At 42.9% G+C, this 18601-nt stretch overlaps 1 protein-coding gene across 4 annotated transcripts in view; it reads right to left on the bottom strand.

Moving 5' to 3' along the window:
• The window catches only part of grid2ipb (glutamate receptor, ionotropic, delta 2 (Grid2) interacting protein, b), a 103588-nt gene that overhangs the window by 38386 nt on the left and 46601 nt on the right, over positions 1–18601 (bottom strand). For all 4 annotated transcript variants that reach the window (XR_006314797.2, XM_043711733.2, XM_043711734.2 and 1 more), the window contains 7 exons: positions 18308–18565; positions 9818–9903; positions 9202–9271; positions 8511–8605; positions 5964–6147; positions 4661–4815; positions 3648–3758 (listed from right to left, as the gene is read on the bottom strand). Coding sequence is in view for 3 of the 4 variants with exons in the window: in XM_043711733.2 (XP_043567668.2) it covers positions 3648–3758; positions 4661–4815; positions 5964–6147; positions 8511–8605; positions 9202–9271; positions 9818–9903; positions 18308–18565 (959 nt within the window). In the remaining variant the exon portion in view is untranslated. The remainder of the gene's footprint in view (positions 1–3647; positions 3759–4660; positions 4816–5963; positions 6148–8510; positions 8606–9201; positions 9272–9817; positions 9904–18307; positions 18566–18601) is intronic.

The following is an 18601-nucleotide window of genomic DNA, read 5'->3' as shown; positions in this document are numbered from 1 at the left end:
AAGGGGGATCTCATTGAAACTTACAGAATACTGAGACACCTGAATAGAGTTGACGTGGAGAAGATGTTTCTGCTAGTAGGAGAGTGAGGACCCAGCCTTAGCATGAAGGGACAACCCTTTAGAGCTGATATGAGGTGGATTTTTTTCAGTAAGAGAGTGTTTCTTCTTATTCGTTCATTCTTATTTGCCCCTCTCTAAGAGTCAACCACATTGCTATGGGTCTGGAATCACATGTAGGCCAGACAAGGTAAGGTTGGCAGATTCCTTCCCTAAAGGATAATAGTGAACTAGATGGTCATCATTAGACTCTGAATTCCAGATTTTTATTGAATTCAAATTCCACCATCTGCTGTAGCAGGATTCGAATCCAAGTCCCCAGAACATTACTTGGGTCTCTGGATTAACAGTTCAGCTCATTTTCACAGAGGACAGGTCATTGAGTGTATTTAAGATGAGATAGATAGATTCTTGATTAGGAAGGGGATCAAGGGTTATGGGGAGAAGGCAGGAGAATGGGATTTAGAAACATATCAGCCATGATCAAATGGCAGAGGGAACCCAATGGGCCAAATGGCTTAATTCTGCTCCTGCATCTTATGGTCTTATATTTGCTGAACATAAGCCATCAGAAATTTCAAGGTCTGCCTTTTTAATGTTCACCTGTCTACTCTATTGATGCCATCTGGCCAGATTGAGGATTTGAAGCAGCCAGTCAGCAGATTACAGTGTGGCGTGTGAAAAGAACAATTATGTTCATATGAAATGAACATAAGATATGAAATGGAATTATCCTTCACACAGTGAGCTAAACAGGTCTTGATAACCAGCAATGATTAATCTGATTAAACTTGAAGACGATATTATAATAGAAAACAATAGGAGCCAATATAGAAAACTAAGACTAAAAAGTAGTAGGAGAGAGTAACTAGTGAGAATGAAATGCATTAAACATACCCATGGTGCAGCTGTGGACATGCATTCTGCCACAGCCACTGACTGCGATGTGTATAATTAGTTTAATCAAATTTTAGCAAAACAGCTTTCTCTATTTCATGATTGTGCTGATTTGTGTTGAGATACAATTCTTGTGCACTGACTCTGTACCTCAGCAAAATGTTTAGTGTGTGAATGCAGTGCCATTTGGAAAATATAGACACAGGAGAAATCATAGGTGAAAGGCAATACTGCAAATTAGGGTTGGGAGTGTGGTGTTAGAAAAGCACAGCAGGTCAGGTAGCATCTGAGGAGCAGGAAAAATCGACATTTCAGGCAAAAGCCCTTCATCAGTAATGGGGCTGGGAGCCTCGGGGGTGGACAGATAGATGGGAGGGGGGTGGGGCTGAAAGTAGCTGAGAGTGCAATAAGTGGATGGAGGTGGGGGTAAAGGTGGTAGGTCAGAGGGGAGGGTGGAGCAGGTAGGTGGGAAGGAAGATGGACAGATGGGACAGATCATGAGGGCAGTGCTGAGCTGGAAGGTTGAAACTGGGATAAGTTGGGGGGAGGGGAAATGAGGAAACTAGTGAAATCCACATTGTTGCCATGAAGTTGGAGGCTCCCGAGGTGGAAGATGAGGCTTTCTGCCTCCAGGCGTCGGGTGGTTAGGGAATGGCGATGGAGGAGGCCCAGCACCTGCATGTCCTCAATGGAGAGGGAGGGGGATTTGAAATATTCGGCCTTCAAATCTCTCCTTTGAAGCCTTCAACTTCCTCCAGACCCCAGAAGGGGATAGGCATGGGCACCCACATGGCCCCAGCTATGCCTGTCTCTTTGTTGGCTACATAGAACAGTCCATCTTCCGCAGTTACACCAGCGCCACTCCCCACCTTTTCCTCTGCTACATTGAGGACTGCATGGGTGCCACCTCGTGCTCCCACAAGGAGGTTGAACAATTCATTAACTTCACCAACACATTCCACCCCGACCTTAAATTCATCTGGATTATTTTAGATTACAGATTAGATTACATTACAGTATGGAAACAGGCCCTTCGGCCCAACAAGTCCACACCGACCCGCCGAAGCGAAACCCAACCCATACCCCTACATTTACCCCTTACCTAACACTACGGGCAATTTAGCATGGCCAATTCACCTGACCCTGCACATCTTTTGGACTGTGGGAGGAAACCGGAGCACCCGGAGGAAACCCACGCAGACACGGGGAGAACGTGCAAACTCCACACAGTCAGTCGCCTGAGGCGGGAATTGAACCCGGGTCTCAGGCGCTGTGAGGCAGCAGTGCTAACCACTGTGCCACCGTGCCGCCGGCACCTCCCTCCCCTTCCTGGACCTCTCCATCTCCATCAATGGTGACACACTCAAAACACTGACATTTTGTGCAAACTCACCGACTCCCACAGCTACCTAGATTACACCTCCTTCCACCCTACCACTTGTAAAAATGCTCTCTCTTATTCCAAATTCCTCCACCTCCACCGCATCTGTCCCAAGAGGACCAGTTCCACTACCAGAACACACTTCTTTAACGACCACAATTTTCCCTCCCACATGATCAATAATGCCCTCCAGTGCATCTCATCCACGTCCTGCACCTTGCCCTTGAATCCTACCCCTCCAACCGCAACAAGGACAGAACCCCCCGGTCCATCCCACCAACCTCCATATACATCACATCATCCTCCGCCATTTCTGCACCTACAAATGGACACCACCACCAGAGATACATTTCCCTCCCCACTCCTTTCCACTTTCCATAAAGATTGTTCCCTCCACGACTACCTGGTCAGATCCACGACCCCCAACAACCCACCCTCCCTTCCCAGCACCTTCCCCTGCAACTGCAGGAATTGCAAACCTGCACCCACACCTCTCCACTCACCTCCATTCAAGGCCCCAAAGGAGCTTTCCACATCCATCAAAGTTTCACCCCCGCTTCCACACATGTCATTTACTATATCCGTTGTTCCCGATGCGGTCTCCTCTACATTGGGGAGACAGGAGGCCTACTCGCAGAGCGCTTCAGAGAACATCACCGGGACACCTGCACCAACCAACCCCACCACCCCGTGGTCGAACATTTCAACTCCCCTTCCCACTCCGCCGAGGACATGCAGGTCCTGGGGCTACTCCATCGCCACTCCCTAACTACCTGACGCCTGGAAGATGAAAACCTCATCTTCTGCCTCAGGAGCCTCCAACCCCATGGCATCAATGTGGATTGCATCAGTTTCCTCATTTCCCTTCCCCCCACCTTATACCAGTTCCAACCTTCCAGCTCAGCAGTGCCCTCATGAACTGTCCTACCTGTCCATCTTCCTTCCCACCTATCCGCTCCACCTCCCCTCCGACCTGTCACCATTACTCCCACCTCCATTCACCTATCGCACTCTCAGTTACTTTCCCTCCAGCCCCATCGCCCTCCCAACTATCTGTCCACCCCGGAGGCTCCCAGCCTCATTCCTGATGAAGAGCTTTTGCCCAAAACGTTGATTTTCCTGCTCCTCGGATGCTGCCTGGTGACAGGAGAAATGATAGACAGGTCTGTTTCTGTCCTCATCTATTGTCTGTACAGATCCTTTCTAGCATAGCTCATTGGACAGAAAACAGAAACAGATACCTTTGACTAAGTCATTACATGAACTAGATCACCAAGCTTTTCACTAAAACATGCGCATTAAATACTGCTACCTGCTGTGGATTCTTTGGAAGCACGAACACGCACACTGCCATGATAAACCGATGAGGTTCTGACAGAGTTACGACGAGGCCCTTCAGATATTAGCTCACCTTCTCCGGACTCTGCAGAGAGGGTCAAAAATGGTCATGTGCTGTGATTAACATAACAAATGTACTCTAAACATTGTGATTGTAAAAGTCAAAAACACACCATAATTCCATGCAGAATTTGAAATTAAATATCATAGATTGCACTGTGTATGGAAATTAAGTACCAAGAGTGGTCAGCACGAGAGAAAAATCACCAGAATCCATCAGCCAGTGTGAGAGGTCACAGTGATCCCTCAAGCGTGAGAGGTCACAGTAATTCCCAGTGATCAATTAGCATGAGAGACAAATCACAGACTGGTTAGGGTGAATGAAAAACCCAGGGGTCAGTCAGTGTGAGTGTGAAATCAGGATTGAACTGCATGAGTGAGATCAGGGATCAGTGGATGAGAAATCACAGGGACGGGTCAGTGTGAGTGAGAAATCACAGGGACGGGTCAGTGTGAGTGAGAAATCACAGGGACGGGTCAGTGTGAGTGAGAAATCACAGGGACGGGTCAGTGTGAGTGAGAAATCACAGGGACGGGTCAGTGTGAGTGAGAAATCACAGGGACGGGTCAGTGAGAGTGAGAAATCATCAGTTCAGTGTGAACAGGAATGAAGAACCATGACACAGAGTCAATTCAGGTGTTTAATTATAGTACTTGGCCTTTGCAAAATACTGCGCTATGGTGCAGGTGCTTATGCTGGAAGGCTGTAAAATGCCAATGGGAGAACTGCCAGAAAGTTCTGATGGAGCTCCTGTGTGAGTTGATATTTTTGACAGGTACTTTATTCAGTGCAGCCAGTAACACAAAAGACTCCTATCTCTTTCTATTCCAATGAAAGTCACGCTCAATTATTCCTCTCTCGGATTCCACAGATCACACTCCTTGGACAGCTTCACAAACCTCCCTTTTCTGATCAACACATCTCACCTGCAGCTGCCTTGTATCCCAGGAATCTGGCAATCTTCTGATGACAGTGTTCCTGCTCCTCATATGTCAGTAGCTGGTAGATGAACTGCCAAATTACCTGCTTTGCTGGCGTATCCAATACAGGGTAGATGTCAACAATCAAAGTATCAATGTTCCTGTGGGAACAGAAACACAGCTTCAGTCCAAAGCTTGGCCAACCCCTTGTAAAGCACAGAAAAACAGCTCTGCCTTTGGAACTTTCAGCAGAAGGTCAGAAAATGTTAACATTTTCCTCTACAAGTGGGCGGCACGGTGGCACAGTGGTTAGCACTGCTGCCTCACAGCGCCAGAGACCCGGGTTCAATTCCTGTCTCAGGCGACTGACTGTGGAGTTTGCACATTCTCCCTGTGTCTGCGTGGGTTTCCTCCGGGTGCTCCAGTTTCCTCCCACAGTCCAAAAATGTGCAGGTTAGGTGAATTGGCCACGCTAAAAAATTGCCCGTAGTGTTAGGTGAAGGGGTAAATGTAGGGGAATGGGTCTGGGTGGGTGCGCTTCGGCAGGTCGGTGTGGACTTGTTGGGCCGAAGGGCCTGTTTCCATACTGTAAGTAATCTTATCTAATCTAACCAAGAGCTACACAAGAGGAAAAAAAAATCTGGGTTCTGATTTTCCTGACTTCTTGTCATAACTTTGGTGAAAGATGGTGGAACTCCCGAAGAAACTGTATGAATGGGGCACCTGCACAACATTGGCATAGACCTGACAGTGTTTGAGATGATCTCTGTGCAATGTCTCCTCGATGTATGCACTGAGTATGATTCTGGATCATGACCCTGACATTGGAAATCACAGACCACACTGTGTGGGTAACAGTACTTCCAACTCCACCCCCAGGTAACCAATCCACTAGGGATGGTTCCAACAAGCCAAAATTTCAGTACATGGTGCAAACTTGTATCCATACAAATGAGACTTGTAGAATAATGTACAACCATAGAACTGGGAGAAACAGAATTCATACATATACTTAACTGCTGAATACAAACATATTAAAGCTCTTCCTCTACCCACCAGGTGCCTCACAATAGTCAATTTTCACAAGGGTCAAAATTCCTGCTCCTGATATCTGAACAGGCCCATAGTGTCTCAGATGATCCCTTACAAACTCCAGTCTATGTGAGTTTATCTCTATATCCAAGATTCTCATGCTGCAATCAACTATAGATTGTTACGTGAGATGAAATCACCATTCTTCTTGGATAAGTCCATACAGTGAGCTTCAAGCAGGCCAAACCTCTAATCTAACAGAAGAAGAGTCACGTACCTGTGCTGGAAGAAGCCCTCAAGTGCCTTACAGACACTGTACCGCTCATTGGGTGTCAGGAGGTGCTCCAGTTGCTGGGTGAAGGTTCTTCCTTGAACCTTTATACTGGGTGGCAAGATTTCAGACACCCACTGTAGAGATGTCAGTGATGAGGAGTATGTGGACGATTCTGCAGGGTCCGGCTCTGAGTATTGTGACACAATGAATGAAAGAGAGATAAGTTTTAATACACTGTCAGAAACACACATATCTATGCAACTAGGAACTTTTGCCCAACCACACATGCACAAATACATGGAGGGACAGTCAGGTACAGATATAGTGCATAATATTTGATCCGTCTTTCATATAAACATAGAATCATAGAAGCATCGCAGCATAGAGGAAACCAATGTACCCAGCCTGTGTTGGCTCTTTGAAAGAATAGTTGTGCTTAATCCCATACCATTATTCTTCATCCCATGTCTGTAGTTTGTAGCTACTGACTATATTCTGGTTGACCTGGGTCACTGAGATTGCTTGGAGCAACCCATGTAGATAATCTGGAAGTAAATCAATAATAGGCTATATAGGAGACAAGAGCTACACTCTGCCATCTTTTGGAACTGTCCATGTGTACGTGCAACTGGGATTTGTAGAATCATTTACAACCTTACAACTGGGGGAAGCAGAATTCATATATCCACCTAAGTGCTAAACACAAACATATTGAAAAATACTTGCCCTTCCTTTACCCACCTCGGCGCCCCACAGTGGTTAAATAGGAGAAAAGTCTGCCCGGAAAAAAGAACCAAATTCACTTGTCTAACCTAACGGGCTGTTAAAGCAATATAGTGATCAGCATTTGTAAAAATGTGGATATAGACAAATATTGTCCAGCAGAATGTGCTATCAGGCAGCACATAGTATAATAATTACACTGCATATCTTTGTCTTGGTATATTGATACTTGGAAAGAGGACATTCAAGCATCAAGTAAAATTTTGTTGCCAACCATCTTTAAATTGTGTCAAACGTATTAGTAGCTACCAATATTTAAGGAGAAATCTACACTCCCTGTAACTAACTGACAAGATTTCAGCTTTTTGAACAAACTTTACTGTATCCAAATAGAAACTAAACAAAACTAGTACCTCTAACTTAATGCTATAGTTAGAAGATATTTTCTAATCAGTTATTACACATCTCTGGAGCAGGTGGGACTTGAATACAGGCCCCCGGCCCAGAAATAGGGACACTTTCATACAATACTTTATAAACTTAGATCCACTTGTTTCTTACGCTCAAGAGTCTCACTATTGAAAAAATAATTTAGACTCGAAGGTCCATTCATTTTTCTTTAAGGACCAACTTAAGAAGTAAGCCTTAGCCTTCCAGAAGTCAGGTTGGCTTCTCTTCAGTGCTCCAGCCATTCTCGGAGATGTATGAAATTTCAAAGTGACCCTTCTATTAGATATTGGTTAAGCATCCTTCCAAATTACCTTAAAGGCCACACAACAGTAGATGCCTTAGCTCAAACCTAGGCTTTTTGTTACGTTTTGGTTCTCTCAACTCAGAGATTTGCAGTCTACACCTGACCAAAACTGCAATTGCCTTTTCTGTGAACCACTCAGACCAATCAAAAAGAGGAACCTATTCTAATCCCCAAATCCCATCTCTATGATAATGTGGCAGATTATAGCATATTCTTAATTAGAAATCTAAATAAATTATTTTACCTTCAAAACAGCTCTTTTATTATGTTACCCATATGCATAATTTCTATTTCTAATGCAATTTTATGCTTCTCTTTCCCCAAATTGTTACCTTTTAGGTACTTTTATGGTGATAACAATAGATACGTCGGCTCTACCAATAGATTCAGAAATGGGTCATTTAGTGTTCTGTGGTTTCACTTCTAACTCTGACATGGAAGACAGACATAGGTTTTTGTTGAGCTGTAATTAACTCTAAGCGTGTTTGAATTGCATTCACTTCAGGATCATTTATGAGTTTCTTGATCAGATGCATCCATTTATCTACAATTAAAATTTTAATTCCTACAATTTAAAGCTATATTTTAAAATGTACGAATTAGGAACTAAAATACTCATAACAGTGGATAGAATCCCAAAACACATGACCCACTACTAAAGATCCCAGTTGGTTTTGTTTCGGTGCCATAAAATGAAGGAAATAATCTTTAATAAGGTTGGGGATGATGAGTGTGCAGGCAAAGAGCTGGATAGTAGGAGAACACTTATGTTCTTGAAGAAACAGTAACCAGCCATTAACCTTTCCCCACAGAATTAATATTTAGGGCTCCAAATTTAGATCCATATTACTCCTGGAGCCAATGCTATGGAAGCAATTTTGTTTCGAATGTATAACCAAACACAATAATGGGAATTTGCCAAGTCGTTTCTCCAGATCATCCCTGTTGTTTCAGAACAAAGCCAATTTACGCAGTTTATATGGGGCTCCTGCCAAAGACCAAGAGAATCCAATGACACATGTTATTGCAATAGCTTTACACTCATTACGCTGTCCAACAATAATTTCACTTACCAAGGGGGTAATTAAAAGGTCCATCTTCCACCACAAGCGTGGGCATTGCTCCACTGCCCTGTAACATTGCCACCACCTTCTCATGGGAGCAGTTTCTAAAACACATGCAAACAAATCAGTGATCATATCATTGCACACAACTGAAACAAACTGTGTACGTTCAGAGCAGCTGAAAACTAGTGGACATTGCACTCCGGCCTACAACTGGATCCAGCCAAGATGGATTTGATGAACTCCTTTCACTTGGTAGTGTCTACACCATTCCAGGGAGATACAGCTCCCTCTTGCCTGTATCTGTCAATCTCAGACTGAGAAGCTCTGGGATGGAAACACTGCACTGACGCAGTAGGAGATGCTGTTCTATAGTTGAACTTAAAGCACATCATTGAGACAAAGGAGAGACTTTTCCTCTGTCTCACAGGTATCATACCTGACCTGGGAGCATTTGATAGGAGAATATAGAGGGCGCTTTATCCTACACACTTCACACTATACTTGACCAGGAAATGGTTCATGTAGCAATGTAGAGGAATGTTTACTCTATATGTACTCTGGATCATACCTGTCCTGGGAATGTTGAATCTGGCAATGTGAAATATTTTTCCTCTATGCATCCCATGCCGCAGCCCAATGGTAAGGTATTAGTGTGTGTTAATATGTACAAAACATGCAGTAAATGTTCTGAACTCACCTCATGTCCAGCCCATTGAGAAACAAAATTCGATCACCTGCCTTCAATCCGGATTTTTCAGCAGGACTTCCTGAAAGGGACACATGAATGAGCAACACAGGGAGATCCAGCAAACTTGTGTTAACTATCACTATTGCTGGAAACTTTAGACAAGTATACTTTTCAAACTTTCTCTTTGCTATTCCCTGTCTCTCCACCCTAGTTTACCTGTGCCTGAGAGATATATTATTGAAACAGCATTCCGATTGGGCAGGAGCCTGGCTCTGGACAATGGATTCAAGCAGTTCTTCAGCCATGACCACTACAGCACTCCATCCCATATACACAATGCCACAGTGCTTGCTGTGCCTCTCAGGATCCCTCCTGGCCACCCCAAGTGCAAGATTGTGCATTTTCTGAAGCTGATCTTATTATCAAAGCAGAGCAAGGATAAGGCAGCTAGCAGAACCCACCTCATTCATGATAAACTTTGCCAAGTTGATCACAGTGAAAAAGAATCAGTCAATGCAGAAATATAAAATCTGCAGCCGATTCTCTACAACAGCTCACTCACAAATTCCTTGGTGACTGTATGCACTGACAAGCCATCGCTTCACTGACACCAATTTAAACTCACCAGGGATAACGGACTCAAGCCATACAGGGCCATGGCCTCGCAGGGTAAAGCCAAAGCTTTTGTGGCCTTTGTACACACGGATCGTTCTATTGAAAAGAAATTAATAATTACAATTTATTTAAAAGATAAACAGCTTAATACAAGAGGAACATTTCTTTGGGAAAATTCTTGTTCTGAAAATGTCCCAGAAGTGATTGAGGATGCTAAGAATGCACATTAGTTTCTGGACATAGTTGAGCTTGGAGCTGTGATTTTTGCCAGTCTGTGTCTCGATGTTCTGGACTTAATTTAAACAGGGATGCTCCTACAGTGTATGCTCCTTCGTAGCTATGTTATGAATGGACAACTATATTTTCATCAAATTACCCAGCATGCAATGTGCCATTGTCCAGTGTAACAGACCACATATTTTCATTTTTGGGACTATAAACTGAAACGCAAGTTGGACTACCAATAAGTGGAAAACCAAGCGAGATTTATAACTTGAAAAATACCAAGTGCTGTATGTTTTGAGCTTTGTGATACAATGTTTCTTCTTGAAACAGTGAGAGGGAGAATTCAAGACTGACTGGCACCAAGAGACTTTTGAGGAAATCCTGTCTGACAACAGCTCTCCGGTTGGTTGATCTGCACAGTAATAAAAAGCCAAAAGTCCAGGGTAGCAGACTTGAGAAACATCCAGAGCCTGTAGACAGAAAGCATCCATCACCCCCTTTCTTTCTATGTGAGAGAAAGAAAGAAAGAGCAAAAAATCTTAAAATAAAACATTCTAAATAGGAAAAGGCCTAGGAACAACTGATCAATTATCAAATCAATGAATGACCATTACCCTATAGACAACAGCACGGCATTGTTGTTAAAATCAAAAGGATTGTAAGCAAAATAACTTGTATCTTGTGGCTTGGATAATCAATCTTCAGAATTTTGTTTACTTGTCCATTTTCTTTTTCCAACTATTGCATCTGCATTAAACCATTTGTTTTTTATATTCCTTAATTGTGGTGGAGTGAAAATGCATTGGGGTTATTGAAGGGAAATAGTTTTAAGTTGTATTGGAGCAGATTTAGAATCCTTTCTCTCCTCTGCTGTTGTTTAAGTTAAATATTTTAAAATGAACTATTTCCAATTAATGATAAAACATGGCATGAATTGCTTTTGTCCTGAATAGTAGTCAGGCAAATTGGTCATTCTGGTCACCTAATTGGGATTTTATGCATTTTACCATGGCTTCAGAAATACTGGGGAATGACTATAGGTACATTTTATCCAAGGTGATATGTGCTATTAGATACATTCTTAGCCAGTGCAATTAAAGCCAGCATTTCTGCTGTCTGTTGGAATTGGAAGGTGGACATGGTATGAAGTATAAGCAGAAGGTTCAGATATTTGCTCTGATAATCATTACCTGGATCAGGCATATATTAAAATATAGTCAGAAACCAACTTTGGCTTTGATTAGTATTTACTGCATGGTCCCGCTAGCTGCAGGCAGTGTCCTTGGCATCTGCTCCAAAAAGTAGATTAAAATCTGACAGAGCAGCCTCAATATGGATTTCTGGCTGGTTTTATGGGTAGAGTTTTCTTTTTCTTTCCCATCCTCTGGCTTAAAGTGAAGGCTGGGCAGGAACTACACCCCTCCTCAGCCACAGAGGATGTGAATTATTAGGTGCTTTTCAAACAGTGTTCTTCCATTTTCTTCCTTCACTCCATGAAGATCTAATCTGTCGTAATTGTAATAAGATCAGCCTGGTGGACACATAGAATATGAGCTCCCTGACTGGACCAGGCTAATAGCCCCATGTGGTGAGTCCTTGACACTGATCCAGTTTACTCAGAGGCACCTCTTGATGAACAGGGTGTTTGACATTCCTGGGTTTTTTTCTTTCTATTCACCCTCGTCTGTGAGGGATTTTCTGCCAATGATGAAATAGTCCCTGAAATAACCCCATAGAGGTCAGTATCCCGTCACCAAGTCACCCTTCATTTACACGGGGAGAGTCATTGACACTGATCCAGCCCCCTCAGAACCAGCTCTCAGGGTGAGCAGAACCTCAGACACTCCTTTTTTTCTCAGTCTCCTCTTTAACACAGAAAAATAGAGAGTCCTTCACTCACTGATCCAGCTCCCTCAGCCAGCTCTCAGAATGAACAGAATGTCTAAGACTCCTTTTTTAATTTTAATTTTGTTTTTCTTTTTCATGTGTGCAGGTGTCGGACACAGAGAAAAAACAACAAGTGTGTAAATCTTTATTTATATTCCATCACCAGGAAAAGAGGAAACACCCGAGTGGCCAGTGACAAGCAGTGCCCTTTTCAGAGGGCAATGCTGCGTGATCAAACAGTGACAGGGATTAAATCAAAATAGAGTTGGAGGGGGAAATAATACACTCCATTCCTGCAGTGCCCACCTTTCCCTGAAAAATCTCGAGGGTGTTGGTGGACACTGCGTGCTTCTTCTCCAGAGACACCCAGGCTCTGACATAACTGCGAACATTCCTGTTTATATCGGCTGATCAGGGATCCCTGATTGGGTCTGTTAGCCTGGTCCAATCAGGGATCTCTGACTGGCATTTAAAAACAGGAATGTCAAACATTCTGTTCACTGAGAGCTGGCTCCGAGGAAACAGGATCAGTGTCAAGGATGCTCCATGTGTAAGTAATGTGAGACTTGGTGATGGGATACTGGCCTCTGTGGAGTTTTATTTCAGAACCTTACTGTAAATAACACACCAGCACAGCATTGATGAAATAATCAATGAAACAGCTCTGGCCTGTTTACTTTGCCACCCCAGATTCAGTTGCCAGTATTTCAGAAATAACTCCCCACCTACACCCTCAATATGTGGGGTTAGTTATCACAGTTTTGTCTCCACAGCAGAGTTGTCATACAACAAGCATCCATTCAGAACAGAGAGACAATAATGAAATGCCTTTGTATTCCTTTGGTCACATTGCCTTCTAAAGGCAGTCACTGATTATCATTTTGTTTGCGTCCAGTTCTCTCCAAGTCACTTGCGTGAAGTAGCTGAATGAACAACCACATTTAAGGACATGACTGAGGAGGCAAATTTGAAAATCTGCCTCTTCTTTAAAAATTAGATTTGGCATGTGAAGTGAAGAGGAAATACACAGTGAAAAGTAAGAATGAGATGGACAATGCACCTACAAGAGAGCAAATTATGAATGGTTTTGACAGAATAAATGAGGAGAAGCTGTTTGTAGTGGCAAAGAGTTCAGGGACCAGAAGACAAGTTTATAATGATTGGTTTAAAATAAAAGCAAAAAAGTTACACGGGGAAACTATTTCCCCAAACAATGGTTAATGTGGAAAGATTGATGCAAGCAGATGCGATAGTAATGTTCAAAGGAATTGGATATAAACCTGAAAGGGGAAAATAAACAAGTTTATGAGAAGACAGCAGAGGGAGTAATTGGATAACTCCACCAAAGAACTGGTGTAAGTACTATTCATGTTCCCTCCAAACTGTGGAGCCACAAGGATCCACGCATGCCAGTCAGCGTGCTGACACTGTGCCAATATTTCACTTTCAATTTCTCCAGACACTGCCAAGCATGGACCTTGGCAGTCAGTGCAGCAGTGGGAGAAATTAGAGTTATGATGGGCCAAATGGCCTTCTTCTGTGCTGCAACATTGTATGATTTTAGGAGAGAGAGAAATCAAACTGAAAAAGAGTGGTCCTACACAGTTGACAAGAGAGGCAGAACACTGACACAAGAGATGAAGACAGATAAGAGACTGTGTTGGAACTAACTTTTTATCTCACACACATTGGTACAATTGGAAGGTGTATGTCATTGGACTAGTTATCCAGAGAATCATGGCAGATGGTGAAATTCAAATTGAATTAATAAGTTTGGAATAATAAAGGAAATCTAATGGTAATTATAAAACCATTGTTGTACAGAACAAGTTCATACATCAAATGACCTTTCCAGAAGCTTCTTTCCCTGGTCAAGTCTGCATGTGATACCAAACCTACAATTTGAGTGACTCTTATATGATCTCAAAAGTGCATCAAATTGCTATGATATCAAAGAAAAGGAACACATGTAGATGGACTATGCAGAATCAGGCATTAGAAACAACACCAGCAAACACAGCCCTCTCAATCTTGCAAAATTTGATTTACTAACATGTATTAAAATTGGGAGAGTCGTCCCATAAGCCTGACATAGTCATACTCAGGAAATTGTACCTTACAGACAACGTCCCAGACACCATTATCACCATCCTTAGCTAAGTCCACCAGAGGTGTTGACACAGTGGTATGCAGATGGAAGAAGTTGTCCTACAAGTGCTTAACATCGATTCTGGACTCCGTGAAATATTAGAACATCAGGACTAATATGGGTGCTGCTCTGCTAGAATCACTCCCCTACCCCCAGTGCTTCCCTCAGCTTCAACCATGTGAAACACTAATTAGCAGAAGCTCTGAGCACAGAAGGTGTTGTGTGTGGGGGACTTCAAAGTCCATCACTACAAGTGGTTTGGTAGCACAACCATGGACGAAGCTGTGGAGACCTAGGGGACATAGCTGCTAAACTGGAGCTGCTGCACGTGGTGTTGGAACAAACAGGAGGGAAAAAAACGACTTGACTGCATTGTCCTCACCGACGTACCAATTAGAGAAGTATCTGCCCATGATATTATCAGTAGGAGTGACGACCACACAGGCATTTTGGGGACAAAACATTGTGTGGCACTATTACTGTGCTAAATGGGTAAATTTCAAACAGACCTAGCAATTCAAAGCTTAGCAGCCAAGAGGCGCTCTGGGCCAACAGCAGCAGGTTATTCAAAAATACTCTGTAACCTCTTGGCCCAGTATGTTTTCCACTTTACTCATTCTTATAAAGCCAGGGGATGAACCAGGCTCAATGAAGAGTATAAAGGGTATGCCAGGAGCAGCACCAGGTTTAGGTGAAAGTGAGGTGTCAACCTGGTGAAGCTCCAAGCAGGAATACTTGCATATCAAATAGCGAATGCATCATGTGACAGACAGGGCTAAGCAATTCCATAATCAAGGGATCAGACCTAAGCGCTGCAGTCCTGCCACATCCAGCTGTAAATGGTGGTGGACAACTAAACTAGTAACAGGAAGAGAAGGATTTGCAAATATTCTCACCCTCAGTGATGGGAGGGCCTGGCCTTGTCAGTGCAAAAGACAAGGCTGAAGCATTTTCGTCTAGCATCAGCCGGAAGTACCGACTGAAGATTGATCTCCCCCTCCTCCTGAGATCCCCACTACCACAGATACCAATCTTCAGCCAATTCCATCTATTCCGGCTGATATGAAGTAAGATACCATTAGGAACTGGATACCATTAGGAACCCTGACATTTTTCAGCAGCAGTACTAAAGATTCACGTTCCAGAATAAACAGTAACCCTAGACAAGGTGTTCCATTAAAGAAACAATACTAGAATCTTCCTAGTAATGTGGACAACTGGTCTAGGTATGACCTGCACATAGGAAAACAGGGTTCAGTCTATTCCAGCCACTTACTGTTTTGTCACTCTACTTTCAATCATCAGCAAATTGTTGGAAAGTGTCATTACTAATACTACCAAGCAGCACTTGGTCAGTAATAACCTCTTCATTGATATTCAGTTTGGGTTCCACTAGAGCAACTCAGCTCCTGACCCCATTGCATCTTTGGTTCAACCATGGCTAAAAGAGATGAACTCCAGAGATGAGATGAGAGTGACTGTTTTTGACACCAAGGTAGCATTTGGCAGAGTATGGCATCAAAGGGCCTTAGTGAACTTGAAATCTCTGGGTGTTGGGAGGTAAAGTTTCTCGTTTGCAGTCATACTAACACAAAGGAGATCAACCATCTCGAGGTCCAGCAAATTGCTTCAAGTTCCACAGACTGCTGTCCTCAACCCAGCTATATTCAGGTTCTTCATCAATTATCTTTGGGTCATAAGGTCCAAAATGGGGATGTTCTGATGATTGTTCAAAATTCAGCTCCATTCACAACTCCTCAAACCCTGAAGTAGTCTATGTTCATATGCAGCAAGTCTTGGACAATGTCCAGGTTTGGGTTAATAAGTTACAAGTAACATTCATGCCAGATTAGTACCAAGCAATGACCATTTTCAAGAAGAATCCTTCACCCTGAGTGCACAGTTGACCAGAAACTGAACTGGACTCACTGCATGAACATTGTGGCCACAAAAACAAGTCAGACACAAAGTATTCTGTGGGAAGTAACTCATCTGCTGTCACCCCGATGCCTGTCCACCATGACAAGGCAGGGGTGTGATGGAATACTCTGCATTTGCCTGAATGATGACAGTTATGATGATACTCAAGAGGTTCAACATTATCTAGTACATAGGACCCTCAACTACCATATTCACCATGGGCACCCTTCATTATTAATTCACAGTGGCAGCAGGGTGAGAGTCATGGAGTACGAGAGTTATTGCAACACAGAAAAAGGCTCTTCAGCCCATCATACTGATGTCAGTCATCAAAAATCCCATTTTACAGCAATTTGCCGGTAGCATTTAATGCTATGGAGTTTCAAGTACTCATCTAAATAGTTCTTAAATGTCTTAAGGGTTTCCACCTCTAGCACACTCTTAGGTAGTCAGTCAAAAAACCTACAACTTTCTGGGTGATTTTTATTTCTCTAAACCTCCTGCTCCTTGCCTTAAATCTGTGCCCCCAGTTACTGTCCCCTCTATAAGGGAAAAAGTTTCAATTTCTTCACACGTTCTCTGTACACCTCAATCAGGTACCCGCTTCAGCCTTCTCTGTTCTAAGGAAAACAAGCACAACCTTCCTAATCTCTCTTTATACCTAAAATGCTCAACCCAGACAACATCCTGCTGAATCTCCTCTGTACTCTCACTGCTACAATCATATCCTTCCTTTAGTGTGGCAACCAAAACTACACACAATAGCTGTGGCCTCACTAGCATTACATACAGCTCATTATAACCTCCCTGTTCTTGTATTCAATGCCTTGAATAATAAGGCTAAGTATCCCATATACTTTCTTAACCAACATAACTATCTTTTCTGTTACCTTCAAAGATCTACGGACTTAAGATCCACTATCTACAAGATGCACTGCTGCAATTCACCAAGGATCCTTTGACAGCACCTTCCGAACCTACGACCCTATACCACATATATTACTATTAAGTAGGGAGCTCCAGGATTTTTACCTGGGAACACTGAAGAAACAGCAACCTACCTCTAAGTCAAGTTGGTGTATGATTTGAAGGAAAACTTGCCGCTGAGTGTTCCCATGCATTTGCTGCTGGCACACAGGAAGGAGACAGGAGGTGTAAATGAGTCTTTGTTCAGGTTTGCAAGATGCAATGAGTGGTGTACCAAAGGAATTGGTGCAGGGCCCTTAAATGTTTACAATTTGTATCAATGACTTGGATGAAAGGGTGGAAGGTATGGTCACTAACTTTGTTGCAGGACATGCCGGAAAGCAAGTTGTGAAAAGGACATAGGGAGGTTCCAAAAAGATATAGGTAGACTGGGTAAAGATCTGGCAATTGCAATGTAACGTGTGGAAATGTTAAAATGTCCATTTTGGCAGGAGGAATAAAAGTGAAGCATATTATCTAAATGAAGAGAAATCCTAGTGCTCCAACTGCATGAATCACAAATATTAACATGTAGATAAAGTAAGTAATTTGGAAAGCTAATAAAAATGTTATTATTTATCATAAGGAGAATTGAATACAAACATAAGGATGTTATGCTTCACTTATACAGGGCACTGATGAGATCACATCTGGAATATTTTGCAGGTGTTGTTCATTTGTTTAAAGAAGGATGTAAATACATTGGAAGTAATTCATAGAAAGAGCACCAACCCATTCACAAGGGAGCTCAAGACACACTCGCAACGTGAGAGAGCACCAATCCAGTCACTACCACAGTTTCCCATCATAAGCATAATACAACAACAGGGAACCAATATAGATAAAGCACAACAAAAAAAGAAAAAAAAAGACTCTAAAGTTCACAGATGCAAGCATGGCACGTCAATGCATGATAAGGCTATGTTAATGACATGATGATGTACAAATGTAAACATGATACAAAAACAATTCAAAACAAGGATAAGTCAAGATAGAAAATTGAAGTTGAGAGCCCATCAATGGAAACATTGGATAATAGCTCAAAACATACTGCACAAACATGTACCAACTCAAACAAAATATGTTATTCGTACATCTGAGAGACGTAAAGACACTAGCAGTCTTCAAGGGGCATAATAGAGCCTCATCCTATAAAGACTTTTAAGTTCAGATAAAGCAAAGTAAGGATACAGCTGTTACTACCTTAACAAGTTAATGAAATCTAACTAATGTGTGGTTACAAGGGTTGTTTTTCATGTCAGTCATAGTTGTAGTGTCAGTACAGAGCTCTGAGCATCCATATTACAATATGTGACTGACTGCAAGTTTGAAAGAGGCAATCTGTCTCCTTACCTGCGGGAGGTTCCTGCCCTCACGCTTCCTCCTAAGATAGAGCCTGTCTTTCGGATGCTCTGCCCTGGTTCCTCCGGATTCCGAGGAGTTGAGCTGGCACGGGTGGAGACAAGCAGGCGTTCTTGGTGGTCTTCGCTCCTGCTTCTACGTAGCCGGCTGCTGCTGTCAATCCTGTTCTTGCTGCTGCGAATCTTGCTGATAAGACTCTGTGAGACCACCTCATCGAACCGCTGCCGGTGCTTCTTTGGAATAAAAATCCTGACAAACATGATAGAGAAGAGAGAAAGGACACAT

Source organism: Chiloscyllium plagiosum, unplaced genomic scaffold, assembly GCF_037043375.1.
Source record: "Chiloscyllium plagiosum isolate Xiang-an unplaced genomic scaffold, Cpla_swu_hap1 HiC_scaffold_20, whole genome shotgun sequence".
NCBI classification, from domain to species: Eukaryota; Metazoa; Chordata; class Chondrichthyes; order Orectolobiformes; family Hemiscylliidae; genus Chiloscyllium; species Chiloscyllium plagiosum.
The sequence above is the reverse complement of the archived record's forward strand: the minus strand, read 5'-3'. Positions and strand labels throughout refer to the sequence as shown.